This window comes from Ambystoma mexicanum, chromosome 10 (assembly GCF_040938575.1).
Source record: "Ambystoma mexicanum isolate Mex_15411 chromosome 10, UKY_AmexF1_1, whole genome shotgun sequence".
Lineage (NCBI taxonomy): Eukaryota > Metazoa > Chordata > Amphibia > Caudata > Ambystomatidae > Ambystoma > Ambystoma mexicanum.
Genome location: NC_090932.1, coordinates 931,048,920 through 931,065,550, shown reverse-complemented (window position 1 = coordinate 931,065,550; position 16,631 = coordinate 931,048,920). Strand labels below are relative to the sequence as shown.

The following is a 16,631-nucleotide window of genomic DNA, read 5'->3' as shown; positions in this document are numbered from 1 at the left end:
ATAACACCTCCCACCGCCCTTATTACAATTCCTCCCCCCTCCCTCACAATTTCACATTGCTCGTTGGGTGTGCCAAGTTCTCTTGACGCGGGGCCGCTCGACTGCGTGCACCCCTCCAAGCGGCTTGCCACCTCCCCTCGTCTGGACCACGTTTGGACACTCGCCAACCGCGGGCAGGATACTTCTCAACCGGCTCCCGAGGGCCAATAACCGGATTGCGCTGTCCGGTCTTCTCGCAGTTCCGCGATGGTCCTGTAGTCCTCAATAGGGGGCAGCGGCAGGGGGGCCGCCCCGCCGGGCCTCCTCGCAACGAGAGGCCTTGGAAAAAGAAAAAACTCAAAAGGGTAGACCTTAAAGAGATCTCAGCAGTGCCTCCAACTTGTCGGGGTGATTATCCCGGGGCTGGCACAGCTGTCCGCGAGACCTCCGGGCTGGGAGGCCCCAACTCCTTCCGTGCTTCCCAAAAGGAGTATGAGACACACACAAGGAGCAAGGTGGTTCTGCTGTTTATTATAACAACGGCAGGGATGGGTCTCGGATCGTACGCGTCCGTCCAGACTCTCACTCTTAGTGGGGCTCGCAGGCCCTTTTTACAGCAGCATGATGCGCTATCTGCGTCACCTGGGAAAGTTAGCAAAAAACCTATTGCCATTCTGGATTGGTTCCCCGAGTGGTAGGGTTAGTATAGGGTACATATGGAGAAGGATGTTAGTGGTTAAGGATGAGTCAGGTGGTATACTTGGGCTGTCCCTACTATTAGATACTTGAAAATTGCTACACGGGGACCCCTGGTGATTGGCTAATACTACTGACATCAGTGATGAGCCCCCCTGTGTTCTGATTGGTCCTCCCATGCGCCCCCAAGCCTGGGACCATGGTCGTTCCCAGCTCGCGGTGTACCTGTCATTAGCAACAATGTGCAACTATGTGTTTGTGCAGACAACAAACAAGTCTGCTCATAGGCTTGTGAGCGGGTTGTTCCCATCGCTGTAGGTGTCCATCTTGCCGCTTCGTTTTTGCAACCTGTGTCCCAGTCGTGGGACCCAAGCGACTTTCTGTCTCGTGGGTCTGGCACCTTGTCAGATCGGCTTGGTCACGTGTGGAGAGACCGTAGCTGGAGCAGAATTCTGCACATTAGATTTGTATTTCGTTTCTGTGGGCTTGGCTTTTTTACAGGTGTAACCTTGGTGCTGGGCTGGTGGCATGCGAGTTGCAACATTGTGGCCTTGGCTGTGAGCTCTCGCTGGGGCTTGTTCTGCATGATCAGCACTTGTACTCTTGCTCTGAGAGGATTTTCATGGCGAGGCTCTTGCTTGCGGCCTACTCAGGCCTAGTTCATGGGTGGCGGTACATAATCCATTGTATGGAGATTGCGGGTTGACAGGGCTTCACAAGCAGTGTTAGGCATACATGATGGTGTCGTCACAGGACGAGTGGTGGGGGAAGCGTCAGCAAGCGTATACACGAGCTCTTCAGGCGTCTTGCGTTTCTGCATTACTATAAAAAGGCCTATGTGAAAAATAACAACGATGCACGTCAGTGGGTGTATCAGTCACCTACGTCATAGCACTGAATATGTTCTTCGTGTAGGTTGGTGTGTGAGCGACCAGTGTGCATGGTGGCACGTGTGTTCTTGGCAGTTGGCTAGGTCGTTATGGCATCTCTAACGATGTGGATACTTGTGGCTGTTGTCTTAGTCGAGCTCATCTATGCCGCAGGTGTCGGCTTGAGTCGGACAGGCTGGTGGGCATACCCTTATGTTCCTGAACCAGGGTATTTTGTCATCTGGTAGATAGACAAACTCGTCCCGTGGGGGGTGCCTGGGCCGTGTCCTCTAGGCCATGGTCTTGATGAGATTGGGGGGAGCTTGTTTTCCCTTTCTCCCACTTCAAAAGGTCACCTAAAATATGGTAGGGTAAAAGATTACAATGTAGCACAAGACAAAGTGCCCTTGGATAATATGGCTTTTCAAAAGGTATTATGTAAATATGGTGATCATATTGAGATACAGAAAAAATAACAAAAAACTAAATTAGAAAATATCATCTCCATAATTATCAGACTTGGAGTTATAGAAAGAATTATGGAATAAATACCTCCATTTAAAAAAGGAAAATCAATTAGATGCCACTAATAGTAGACATAGGGTGGAAGTAGATGCAAAATCAAAAAATTGAAGAAGATGCCAAGATATTGGAAGGTTTGTCATACTATTTTTAATTGAACACAAAAAAAAGCACATTATTGTCCTTAGCCGCTTGCGCATAAGCCCCAATATATATGTTCAAGGTTAAAGTGTCCTTATGTCAATGGTAAGCAATGATCCATAAGTTATCAATTTGTAATTTTATGATATTTAATCAGAATCCAATGGTCATGTGCCAATACCTGTTTCGACTCTACTACTGGCTCCTCTTCAGGTTTACCATGACCAAACTGTTTTATTACCATTGCATTTTGACAATGACAAATGAGATACGTTTTGATACCCATAATTATACCCCATACACATTCATAACAATTACAATTGAACCATTACACGTGATATACATTTCAATACTCATAGCTGTAGATATTTCACCAAAAATTGCCAATTTCGGATTGATACATTACCAACATTTGAAAACGAGTTCCACCCGCACATGCGCGCATCACCATATTCACAAGGCTGGAGTGGAGAAAAACAAAAACAAGGGGGAGACTTAGTATCCACAATTTCATATATAGATGTGCCCCTATGTGGTTGACACTGGCCAGATAGCCAGATTGCCTGCCCTACTGTTGCACCATTCCCCATGCTTGTTATTCCCTTAAGGACTATCATCTCCATTAAACTGATAACTTCAAGAGACCCAACAGTTATATGTGCTACTTGTGACTCCCATACCCCTAGGCCTCAAGACTAGCAACCCAACACTGTGCCCTGCACCAAAACAAAACAATACAAATCAAACAGGTCATTACTGTTGATGTATCAATATAAAACCAGTGCTAGAGCTATCATGTTAGCATCTCTTCCTAGAAAAGCAAACAGAAATACGACAAACATGCCATGTTTATAAAATTCAAAAATATCCAGTTAGCCTCGTGTACCCTCACCAAACCATACCACCACCTTTACTCATGCCTATTTACTTACAGGAACCACTAGTTGCGTTGTATCGTTCAACATGTATGTCAAGTTAGGATTCTTTAACTTCTTTACACAACCTCCCAATACTAGAAAGCAAATCATAGGATCAACGTTTAGTTTGAGCAATCTGTCTTACTATTCAAATTTAGCCATCAATATGCCTGCTGTTACCCTTACTCATGCACGGTCGTGATCATGAGAGGTCTTTGGTCACTGTTGTGGTGCTATTCAAAACCGAAATCATCCCAAATGGCGAGCATCGTGTTCATCTCATTGAACCTACTTAATAAGCTCCATTGTCATGACAACCATCTTGCTCATGTCATGGCGTCCTCGCTCTACGCAATCTGAAGCCAATCACCACACAATGTTTCCTCATTGCTCTGACCACCGCCTGTGCCATGACGTCCCCACACTACGGGCTTAGCAACCTATCACATTCTCCTTCCTCTGAATCTAATTATAAAATTAGAATAACCCATACATCACTATCTCCCTTATCCATACAATCATTACCAACCCAACCACTTTAATAATGCCAATCTTCAGAGTATGATTAAAGAATGTCTTAAATGTAGCACTTATACTTAATCCTATCATTCTCCACCAATGCTCGGTTCATCGACACCAGTTACCCCTTGCCTGGAACATTCATGCTCACATTATAACCACCTTCCTCAGCTTGGATGCAACATCGTACCCCATGTGGGAAAGCTAAACACCTATGTACTCACATATACATACACACTCTAACCACCTTCCTCAGCTTGAATCCAACTCCATACCCCATGTGGGAAGGCTAAACACCTGTGTACTCGGATAAACTGGGCCTCTTGTGGTGATCAGACATACATTACTTTCAAGAGTCCTCTACTCTACTATTTGAGTGTATCCACACCTAAACCAGATTATCCCCATAGTTTGAAGAAGTTAACACTTCTCTACTAAAATGAGCCATCTCATGCCCTGTATTAAGCCCAAGCATGACCGTTCTGTGCTTACAAATCAGCTGTGCTTCTGCTTTCCTCAATTCCCTCTCCTTGTCACCCCCTCTTGGATTACTCGAGACTGTTGACAGTCCAATACATCTAAGATCATCCTTAACTGGTGCTAGTTTAAATATGAAAACAGGTGATATAATTTGTTGTTGATGTGGATAATATCAAACTATATTGCCTCGCTGACATTTTTAAAAGATGGGGAGGTATGACATCTATCAAGAACATATCCAGTGTTTTTTAATTCATCAGTCATAAAATAACTGATCCTCCAATTTTGTAATAAGGTGTTAAGTAATGGCGACTCATCTGTGTCGAAAAATAGAAGAATTGATTATTTAGTGTACCCTACTTGATAAACATGGGTGGACATTGAGGCAATGGGACCAAGGTAAGAAAAAAACATACAATATGCACACACTTAATGCCAATTAAAACCCGTTGTATGGAAGGACCACAGAAGATCAATTATCAAGCTGAAATTAAGTAAGGGAACACTGCCACAGAAAAGTTGGATTGGTCCTCATTATAAGGAATATTAAAGCATCATTTTTTAAATGTCTCTAACATACTCATATGATGTGATTACCGTGTGTTTGGTGTAGTTGCTGTATGTTCCTTATGCAGGAGTATGGATGGTTTTGGTAGGGTTAGTGGGGAGAAGAAGTAAAGTTAAAGAGCAAAGTATTAAATGCAAGTCTTCGTCAGATCTATAAAACCAATGCGCATACTAATAATCTGAAAATTAAGCTTCTGAGTCAAACATATAAGAACTTAATACTTTGGCAAATATCTTACATAGACTGGAAGTACGAAGACATAATCATGATTGCAAAAAATACAGATCTGATGATGTTCTGGTAATCTTTTACAAGAGATTTAAGTGAAGAAGAGCTCTGTTTGCCAACCAATGTCAAAATTGTAGGAAATGTACCTTAGACATAAAGATGAAAATTAAATATTAATGTAAATGAGCATCAAATTATAAAATATATTAGGAAAATTAGAACATCAAAAGCAACTGTACTGGATGAATTACCAATAGCTTTAAGGAAAAGAAATCAAAAGGTCGGGGTTGCAAGGCTGACTCCGCTATATAACAAATATACTAAGGTTTATAAGGTTGTCAGAAGAAGCATTCACGTATTGCACTTGTCACAATCTATCTATGAACATAAAAATAGAGCAAATACTGATATTTAATGATAAAGAGGAAAGGAATATTCTATTGGCACATGAATAAGCTATTGGTAAATGTGTTGCCTGAGTTTGCATATCTGGGCAAAATATTGATGCAAATATAAATTGACATGCTCTTACAATTTATGGGCATGAATTTGCTACTGCCCTAACATAACACTATTAAATTCAAATAAAAATGTGATTAGATAATATGACCAAAAGCTGGTTGCACTCACGGAATGGCTGTACTGGTTTATGAGAAAACAAATTAGGTAAATCAAACAAAAAGGTTTGAAAAGAATACTAAAAATGAGAAAATGGACACATCACGTATTGAACGTATCACATTGGAGTAAGGTATAACCATGTTATAATTGAAAAATGGATCATCATTAATGAAATTGTGGTGGTCTTCAAAGCATGTTACTCCGAGAATATTGAAATGTAGTGTGGGAAACCTGAGGGTATTCTCACTCCTATTCCCCATGGATCCTCTGCACAGGTGGCTCGGGAAAATGCCTTACTTTTGGATCCTGACCCTGGGGGTGGACTAGCGAGGAAGGAACACTTGGGTGAAGGGTCTTTGGGGACTAGGAGTGGGATGCCCTTGGGAGAGACATGGTATCCCCCTTTTCCTACTGTTGACCAACCCAACCCTTCCCCCGCCTTCATGGTTTATTTTGAATGGAGTCCCCTGACTTCCTCATATAGAACCGCTAACAGTACTGGGACGAAGGAGAGGCAACCAGGTGTAATGAAGACTAGGTACTTTTACCACTCTGTACTGGAACAAGGAAGATGCTTGCTGTAATTTGTAGAGGTCAGGCATGTCCCTTTAATGATGGTCAGGCAGGGTTGATTGCAGTTTCACATCTGCAGCCTGTTAAAGGGCTATAGGTGAATAAATGAAAGCCCAATCGAATGATGTCATCAGAAGGAGAGACAGTGGCGGTGATGGTGAAGCAGCAGCAGAGAGGCCAAGAAAAGTAGTGGGGTGCTGTACGTATCCAACACGCTGACGGTTCATGGGAATGCAGCCCGAGAGCTGGGGCTCTCTGGTACTGAACAAACCCTAAAAGGGTAGACGTGCAGGAAGGCTGCCTCTTTTTCTGGTGTTCTTAGTGCTTGTTCTCCTGGGGTGAGAAGCCGACCCAGGACTGCCTAGGGGGCAGGAGGTGGAGCACTGAGGCGGAGAAAGAAGGCCAAAAGATCTGTGCTGCAGGAACTACCAAAGAAGCAATTGGTGAGTTTCTATGAAAGAGGAAACCTGTTATGTGAGTGTTTGAACTTGTGCAGAGGATTACTTATTCTCAGAGTGGTCGCCTGCATGATAAAACATGTTTTCGAAGGTCTTTGAGTGCTGGGCAGGTTATAAAGGCAATATACAAAGATGTATAACAATGAGATGAATGGAATGAAACCTTTAACCATTGTTATATTCTGAACTGAATTAAAATCTTAACAAACATATCTTCATACTTATTGAATACCGAACTGAAAGAAAACGCAATAAATAAAGAGAACTATTACGTATGTAGAATACAAATGAATGCAACTTTAAAATTCCAATGTGAAAAGTGCAAAAGTAAAATGCAACTTTAAATACAAGTAAAATTCATATATGCAGAATATACAAGTCCATACATTTTAAGCCAAAGAAACCAATGCAGATTGAACTTTGAAGTCTATATAACTTTAACAATGCAGGTGAATCCAATATATGTGGAACTCCAAGGTGAATTCAACCTTTGGAAATTAACTTTACCAAGTGAACCAAAGAAAAGTATACTAAACAACAGAGTGAGAGAAATAGTAGATAATAGAATATGCTTGAAAATCTGAATGAACTGCAAATTTCAGTCAAGACATGTTTGCATAAACACCAGATAGAGAGGGTGCAAGTGTGGCACAGAACATTAAGAAAACTGAAAAATACCATTATGATATTGAAAGAGAACCTTAGGGAAGGCAAACCTTAGGTTTAATCTACTTATTGCCACGAGGACAGAGTCTCAAGACATTTTGTGCTTGAAACTGTGTTTTTGAACTTGGGGAAGGAAACCCAGAGTATTGATGAATTCTAAATAATCCTGAACTTAAGGCATTCCTGAGACTTTTGTTGAAACGATTTTATACTTGAGGAAGGGAGCTGAAAAAAGCAACGAGCTGAACAGAGCTCTGAACTTTGTGTTGTACACTATTTTGTTGGTTGCTCATATCCCTACACAGTGTATAGATTTGTTTTGTCGGGAAAGTATAGCTTTAGGACAGAGACAGATTCCTAAATGTAACTCTTTGACTGTCCTTAGTTTTGTTTTGGTAGGTAAATCCAACCACAGTATAGGGCGAGATAGGCCTTTTTCCATCCTGACCTTTAATTTAATAAAGTGTTATTGCTAATTCGGAATCTGTGTCTGTGTCTTACTCCAAGATGCCTTCACAGTAGATAGTACAATGAAGACCTGGAAGTCAATCTATGGATGTGAGAAAATGAGCTGGGAACATTGTTAATGACTTTACATTCCAGCTAATCCTCTGGATTATTCAGCTTTAGGATATGCCAGTAAAACATATGAAAGTTTTGACCTACATTGCATGGGATAAGGAAAGTGTTGAATTCAAAAACGTGTTGTGAGAAAGGCTATCATAACATATCTTACATATCTTTGTTGCATCATGACTCAGGAATTCCCCAATGATATGTTTTCAAAACAGCTAGTTAAAAAATGTGATCTTTCTTTTTGAAAATGTGATTGAGCTTTCTCCCTTTACTGGAAATTGAGTGATCATATCTGGGAATAGGATGCAAAGATTACCTTTGTAATGTAAGCATTCAAATATAATCCCATGTTTTCCTTGTTCACCCACTCCCTAAAGTTATAATTGAACAGTGGTTGGGAATTACAATGAGACTAATGGGATCTTACTTTATAGTGCAAAAAATGGGATGTCTGTATAAGAAGGAGAGATTAATTTTGTATTCAAATACACATATTTGTTCAAGCATTCTTTGAATAGTATTGATAATTTGTCCGGTGCCCCATGAGAACCTATTAACACCCTCTGGCACCCAAACCTGCCCTCGCCATTGGTGGTAGAGTTAGATTTTTTGCTGAATATGATCATTATAGAGGTGATGTAATATTGGCATACCAGGATTTTAGAGTTACTACAGGACAAGGGACCTCGTTCCAAGTTGGGCGGTCTGGTTAAAAGTGCCGGTATTCATGGATACCGGCACTTTACCAAACCACGCGACTACGGGTTTGCTGGTGCTGCACCTGGGTTACCTCCAACTAAATGTGCCCTGGGGGCATGTGGTGTAAAAATTACAATAAATAAATAAATGCTCGAGGTAAGACAGGCACCCTACCAGCAAAAGAAAGTCCTCATTACTGCCACCAGCATTTTCGGTGGCGGTAATTATGGCATATCCCCTCATAGAGTTCTATGGGACTCCATGAATGGGGATTTACACTGTCATGCCAACAGAGTGCCGGTAAAGATAAGTACCAAATGCCGGTATCCTGGTGGCTCTATACTCGGAATGAGGCCCAGAGTACTGAAACTGTTTATGTTTAGTCATGTATACAATGCACACCATATACCGAATTGCTTCTAGGTGCTTTGATTTTTGAGAATGTAATAGAAAGGGTGGAGGGGGCAACCGGGAAACAGGCAAAAGGAAGTAGCTAGAACACAAGAGGTTTGAGATTCGAGACATTCTTGGACAAGATTTCAAGGGAAGCAGGAGAGCATTCCATAGTCAAAGTCCATACAGCGAGAAGTGCCTGCTGTTAGTAGGTGGCATGGTAAGGCGGTTGGAGTTCTTGGATCTCAGTGGAAATGTAGGCAGATAGCAGGGGATTTCAGATAGTAACCATTTGACTTGAGTTCATGGCCGACGTTTGTGGACAAGGCAGAGGAATTTGGAATAGGATGTTAGAGCTGGCTGGAAGCCGAAGGCGGTATCTGCAGTGTGATGATACAGGTTGGTGTTGTTTTAACGGCACAATCAGGTGGATGGCAGCATTTTGATGTTTTTGTGGATTTTGTATTTGAAAGTCTGGTACTCAAGCAGAGAGGACATTGTCGTATTTGAGAAGAGAGTTGATTATGGCACCCACTGCTATAGAATGCTTCTCCAGGAAAAATCCTGTTTAGTGTCTTGGGGTGAAAGAAAGTCTAAGAAGAAAGTTAAGTCTTACGTTTGTCATCCCAGACTAAATTGAGGTTTTCACGAATAGTTTTCATTTGGACTCTCCTGGAAAAAAAATGCACAGGCCATGGAGTGTTTACCCTTTTCTGAAGAAACAACCCCATTGCTACCCCATAGCCTTCATTGAGTAGACAAAAGTAGTCCACCCAAAAGACAGTATTTGAGTTGTTTCAGTGTTGATGATAGATCTATAGGTATCATTTCGTCACCCACTGACCTTCGTGTATCTCCTAAAATGATGGCCTAGCCTCCTATTGTGTTTCCTGAAGAGGTACATACAATGCACTACTGCATATACATGTCTGGTGGACTTGGGCGACTTTGTAGTTAAACTTGAAACTCCAGAGGAATAACATTGCTGCAGCTTCTAGATACCCCCTGCTGCATCTTAGGGGTGACTATGACCATTTGAGGACAAGGTTTTCCCTGGTTGGTATGTTTATTAAACTAAGTCTATATTACTGTACTGACCACTGGACAACACCCTCCACCCACCCACAGACACACATATAAAAACCATAGGAGAGCACCACAAATGGTGGGTTCTTCAAAGAGGTTCACAGTCAAAACAAGCGCTGCAGCAGAATGGTGCGTAATGAATGACATGTATGTGAATAGTGCGCTTTTGCCATTGTGTGTACGAGGGTATGGCATGACTATCTTCCAGTATCCCTCCAATGTATAAGGCATGTCGATAAGTTACATAAAGAGTACAGGCTTTATTTCAGGATGGTGTGAATGCCAAAAAAGTAGGCCCCGCTTGCACTTCAGAAGGGATCTGCCAGTCTGGTCCTCCACCGGCCTAACTGGAACAGGATTCCAGGATAACCACTGACTAGTAAAATGGCTACCATTCAGATTCACTGTTTCCAGACGCATTTTGTGGTGGATATCCTGAAAACATGCAGTTAGTTTTACCCCTGGAGACCCGGCCTGCAAACCCTTTCTTTAGTGCATCTGAGTAAAGTGAATTGTGTTTCCTGTCTGTAAAAGAAAAAGGACATGAGGAGGGACTCCTCAGTCTGATACAGGCGGCCATATCAGAACTTCAGAAAGGACACATCCCATAATTACTTGTTTCGCTTCCTAGAATAGATGCGCATTCAGTGATACATGTACCTGCAATGCTTATTTCTTTTAATTGTAGGGAAGCACTTGATAAATCGGCCATACAGTAAATACAATTTTCCCTGGTGGAATGCCAAGTTGGAAGGACTCATTGTGGCCACTATATCTGACTGATGAAAGGAAGAGTGTGTTACCATTGGCTTGACGTCACTTGGAACAGGTGTTCTGGCCATCCGTGGTGGAATTTCCAGTTGATCAATTTTACACGATTTCCATAAGATCCACTAACAAGAATGCAGGTTTTTTGGAAACTTATTGACAACCATGGGGAATAATAAAGTGGACTCCATTTGCAATTTGGATTTGGTTATTGGAATCGAATGGTGGGCATTGGAATCAGTTGGTCTTTGCGTTCAACCAGTAGAATTTGTCTTGCTTTCTTTTTTAACTGGCCCACTGACATTTGATGTGAAGACTAATAGCATGGCCCTGGTCCTCCCCTTTACTGGCACAAGTGTGCTAAAATGTCTTGGAATGCAATGCTACACACAGCTGCTCCCAGTAATTGACAAGTATTGGCTTATGCTCATCATTTCCATCCATCAGTTTTCAGGTTCATTGACAACTGGAATCTACACCAAGGGTGGTCTCATCACCATATTTGCATCGCCCGATGAGACTGTAGTCTGGAGCCCAAATTCATGGGTTGCTGCAAGCTTTCATCATCACGATGATTAATGTGTCTGCGTTCCACCTGTGATCAAATTGCTTATACTGTGTGCTTGTGTGTTGTCTAACAATGGTCTTAATTTACTCTTACAATGTTACTTTGCATCCAGGAAAGCATGCCTCGGTTTACGCCTGCCTATGCCAAAATGTACCGACCCCAAAAAAGCAATAGCCGTGGGTGATCTTCAGCTTCCTCAGCTGGTCCCCCCAGTGGTGTAAGGCTGGAATAGGAGTTACTGTAAGACCCGCAGCCCAACAGCCCCGCGAAGTCAGCCTCGGCTACATTCGCAGCACGGGAGGTACCCTTAGACAGGCCGCCCGCCTTTCGGGGATGTTTTGATTGAATTGTAAACTTACTGTAAGAATGTACTGTTTTCAATCTCAGAAATATTTACCAAAAAATCAGGGACCACGACCTTCTGGACAAGAGGAAAACTGTGACGGCTCTGAAGGCAGGAGAGGACCGAGCCATACTGCTAGGACTGGGAATGATGGCGTGTTCCATTATGATGTACTTCCTGTTGGGAATTACGCTGCTTCGATCCTACATTCAAAGGTAAATTTACATGAATAAATGTTCATGGAATAACTGTGGTAATGGCCTACGATTTCTATGCTCTTTTTTTGATTTGCCACTCTTTTTGCACTACTTATTGCCAGCTAATATTGAAGTGTAGATTAAGCCAGACTGTTGTTCTATCCTATAAGTTAAAGAAAATAAATAAAAAAACACTTCTTTCCAAATGCCTTCTGCTGATAATAGTTCTGCATGCAATCTGCTCATTTGCTTTTAGTGTAAAATATGGTGGCAGTCGATTTTAAGAAAAAACCCAGCGCTGTGATATACTTGGCCATGCAAATTAAAAAAGCACATATTTGCATAAGACTTTCTTTTAAATCTGGCATTTAGTGCTTCCCATTGTCCCTTGCAAATTATGTTATTATATTAACATGTTTGATTATAGCAGCACCCAATGAGTATGATAATGATTCTATAGGGGAGGAAGGATAGCTCAGAGGCAACACGTTTGTCTTGGAAACAAGCCAATGCAGCGCAACACAGGTTTGAATACTGATCTTGCCCTTAGAAATCACTAGTTGGTATTAAGCACGATATAAAAGAACAATTATAATTATCTATGCAAAATGAAAGGCTGTTAGGTGGTGAAGTTGTGCCTGAAGCAGTACAACACAAAAATGAGAGAACTGCAATTGAAAATTGTACAAAAAGCTTGAGCATTACAGCAAACAATGACACATTTCACAACGATGAGGTACGATTGGATGCAAAGCAGATCCATGTCTGTTTTTCAGAATACTCCTAATATTCATGAGATAAATGTGCATTCAATGATCTTTGCTCATGAGTATTAATGTGGGCAGTGCTCAAGGCGAGGGTACACGCGGAACCCACTTTTGTCAGAAGGTGGACTCAGTCCCCCCCCCAGCTAAAATGAGAAACATTGAATGTCCTCTTTGAATTAAAGCCAATTTCGGGATCGTACTGCAGTCCTCAGGTATGCAGGCCTGACACTACACCCCTGCACTATGTAACCTGATGAAAAATAGCAAACAACTAACGGTGAAATGTTTCATTTCGGTACTGCACACTTTTTAACATTTTCAAAAACGCTTTTAGTAGACAATATTCTCTCTTGGGTTTGTGTGTGTGTTGATTTTATGAAAGGCAACTGCCATTTGTCCTGCGCAATCTGGGTGGTTATGCAAAGCCAATGAAATGTCCATATATAAGCTTGATATGCTCATTTCCAGCAACGTCACATCCCACTGGGTTTACTGATGAGTCCCCACATTTTAATTTTTAGGACTTGACCCCTGAATGTGGGATATTCTGAAAACCCATCAGGATCCCGACCCTGGAGGCCTGGTGTTGAATAACCCTAGATACACTGATGCAAATGCTTCTTTAAGTGGTTCTGAAGATTTCCAGCTGGCGAGCAGCACCTCTGCATCGATGTCTTTTAGGGGTTGGCACAGGGCACACTTCTGATGCCTATCGCCCTATAGTGACATCTGTGCACTCAGGTTTATTTCAAATGAGATATCTCTAGTACCCCCTAGTGCAGAGTTATCTGAACATTTCTGAAGCCCTGCCCCCCTCTCTGCAGGAATATGAAAGGAACTGATGTTGAAGGCATTGTGTGGCAAAATACGTTGTGGCAGGCAGGTCGTTTAAGGGCCGGTATTGCCTTTGGAGCAGGCAGCCAGCCAGTATGTCAGAGGATGCACAAGAAGCTAGCCATTTCCTCTCAGCCACCCTGCACTTGCGTCTAAGGGTGATGAGGTCAGAGTTATACCAGGAGTTGCACTTGGCTTTGGGCTTCAAGCGGATCCTCGTTACAGGGGAAAGAACATCAAGAGTATCAGAGATAGAAGAGTGGAGCATGGAAAGGGCTGTGTCAGAATGAGAGTCAGCCAGAGGAGGAGGAGGGGGGAGAGAAAGTGACGGCGAAAGCCTCAACTGACACACCCTTCATAAGTCAGATGACCGAGAAGGTAGATGGCAGTGCTGGAGTAGGCTTGGCCTGAGGGGTAGAGAGGGAGAGATGGGAGGAAAGGAGAAAGTGATCACTCCAGGAGAGAGGAGTGGTGAGGGGGTGAAGACAGGGAGGTCTGAGGAGATCAGAACATCCAGAGTGTGCCCTGCAGAGTGAGTCAGGCCAGAGGGGAGAATAGAAAGAGAGAGAGCGAGACGCAGATGTCGCAAAAGAGTCCAGAGGAGGGACAGGAAGCATCCAGGTGGATGTTAAAGTCTCCAAGAAGGAGGAGTTGAGTGGTCAAGGCCAGGAGGGAGGAGGAGAGGTCCGCCCACACAGAGAGGAAGGAGGTGATCTGACCAGGCGGCCGATAGATAGTAGCCACAGTAAGAGAGTGGCCAGGAGAGATAGAGAGTCTGCAGACAAGACATTCAAAAGAGGAGTAGGCCTGCATAGGAATGACAGAGGCAGGAATCCACTCAGGGAAGATCAAGGCTACACCCCCTCCAGAACGGTTGGATCTGGGAGCAGAGAGGATCTTGTAGCCCTCATGGAGGAGAGTGTCAAAGCTCGTGACAGAGCTAGCCATGAACCATGTCTCTGTGAGACTGAGGACATCGAGATCAAGTTCTTCCAGGAGGCGGCAGATGTCAGAGGAGTGTTTGACAGCTGAGTATGAGTTTAGAGTGGCAATATGGAGAAGGTTGCCAACCTTGAAAGACTTCTGGGGAGGGGTACAAATCAGAGGTACGCCCTTCAGAGGTCTAGAAGGAGCCCAAGGGGGGGCAGAAGAGGAAGGAGGAGAGGGCAAGGTAGCCAAGGAGGGAGAGAAGGGACAGCAGGAGAAGAAAGGAAATAGATAAGGCACGGGAAGCATCTATCAAAGAGAAGGTTGGCCTGAGTGCCTTGGACCAAGATGGTGCCATTCAGGTAAACATTAATGATGACCTTAGAGGAATGGAAGGTGGCCAGGAGGGCCTCCCACTGGGTGCCACCATTAATGGGAGAAGAAGAGAAAGGAGAGAGCACAGAGACCATATGAAAAGTCCATAGGTCTGGCGAGAGGAACGACAAAGAGGATGTCAGTGAGGGTCTGTCTGGAGGAAGCACTAGTATAGGTGTTGATAGCGAAGCAGTTTGAAAAGATAGGAGAAACAGAGAGACCATAGAGTAGGTGGGGAAGAGGAGCGAGGAAGAGGGGTGGAGGGGAAATGTAGGGGGAAGCCACTGGGGTTGCAAGCAGATGAGACAGAAAGGGACAAGATAATAGTGGACTATTGACTAAGTAGACAAGAGCTCAGATGGAGCTCAGATGGAAGAGCCGGCAGAAAGCAAGGCAGGCCAGTAAGCAAATCAGATTACCAGGGCATCAGAAACAGAGCAGTCATTAAAAAGAAAACCTAGAGGAGGGTGGAGCACAGCAGAACACAGAAAAATATACAAAAGAACAAAGCAGTTGACAAATGATAACCTATAGGATGGAAGAATACAACAGAACACAGAGCAATACAATGCAAAAAGGGCAGTTAATGAGGGGCACGTGGGTGCAGGAGGTTGGAGAAAAGGGGGTGCGAGGCACATGTGATAGGGAGATGTGAGGGACCACGTGGTCAGGGGCATGCAATGTGATGAACCAAGGATGGAACGTGCAGGGAACGCGCGGTCGGGAGTTGCGAGGGACCACACAGGCTAAAGGCGTGCAGGCACGAGCATGGCGGAGGATGTAGAGGGTGCTAGAGCACACGCAATTGCAGGATTGCGAGGAACCCTGCAAGTCAAGGGACGCACAGTGTGCACTGAGGTGATGCAATGGAAGATTGCGAGGAGCCACACAGGTAATCAAGGTGAAGCGCAAGCGATGCGAGGATGGAGGTGGCGAGGGAGCACGCTACGTAAGTAGGGATAGAGGGGTGCACATTGGTACGTGATCAAGGAATGCGAGGGGCTACACAGGAAAGGGCAAGCATCTGGTCCTTGGCCGAGGGAGCTGTCACGGCAGGGGGTGACTTTGTTGGCCGATTTAAAGTGCCTGACAATCAATGATGAGTGTGTAGGAATGGAGGGAGGAGAAGAGCGGGCAAACATATGGTGTGGCGCGAGAATCAAACTTTTACAAGTGCACAACTTACTGTGCCATGGAGCACCTGTCCTCACCCCAGCACTGTAGAAGTCGACGTGCATTGAGCACAATGTAGTCTTCCATCTACTCTTGAATGGCAAATTTATGAGTTTGAAATGTGAGTAGCAAATCCCTCATTACTTTTAGGAAATGTGTTTGCACACACTCCCAGGGATCCCCGATAGGCAAACAGTGTAGTGTAAACTATTAGCACCAAGATATTGTTGCTTAATATGATTCAGCATAGTAATTCTTACGGTGCTTCCATGGTCTACGACAACATGACTCGCTGCTCTATTTCTTTACACCACCTTTTCTGATGCCTCCTGTGTCCACATATCGTGTCCCCTGAAATCTCTTTTTGGTTTTCGTTTAGATTTCTATAGATGTACTTTTTGTGGCTACTTGTATGGCTTTAAAAAATCCCAGATGTATCATATTTAAACTATTTAAAGGCAAGGACATCATTTGGAGGTCACCAGGGGTGGCAGCTGCGACTCCTGTGGTCTTCCTTGCTACCCCTTTGGTCTCCCTTGCTACACCTAAAAAAATAAAAGTAACACTTTGAGCAGTGACCGCAAATAAGAAAGAATAGGAATAACACATTATTTGTCTTTCTGGAATTCCATACAATAATTGCCTGACTCATTAAAGGTTTATTTCAGGCACACTTCAGGGGGTGAGT

At 43.5% G+C, this 16,631-nt stretch overlaps 1 protein-coding gene across 3 annotated transcripts in view; it reads left to right on the top strand.

The window, feature by feature from the left end:
• The window catches only part of KCNMB2 (potassium calcium-activated channel subfamily M regulatory beta subunit 2), a 775,451-nt gene that overhangs the window by 621,163 nt on the left and 137,657 nt on the right, over positions 1-16,631 (top strand). For 2 of the 3 annotated variants that reach the window (XM_069618700.1, XM_069618698.1), the window contains exon 3: positions 11,715-11,885. In XM_069618700.1, the coding sequence (XP_069474801.1) occupies positions 11,715-11,885 (171 nt within the window). The remainder of the gene's footprint in view (positions 1-11,714; positions 11,886-16,631) is intronic. The other variant, XM_069618699.1, reaches the window with a different exon arrangement.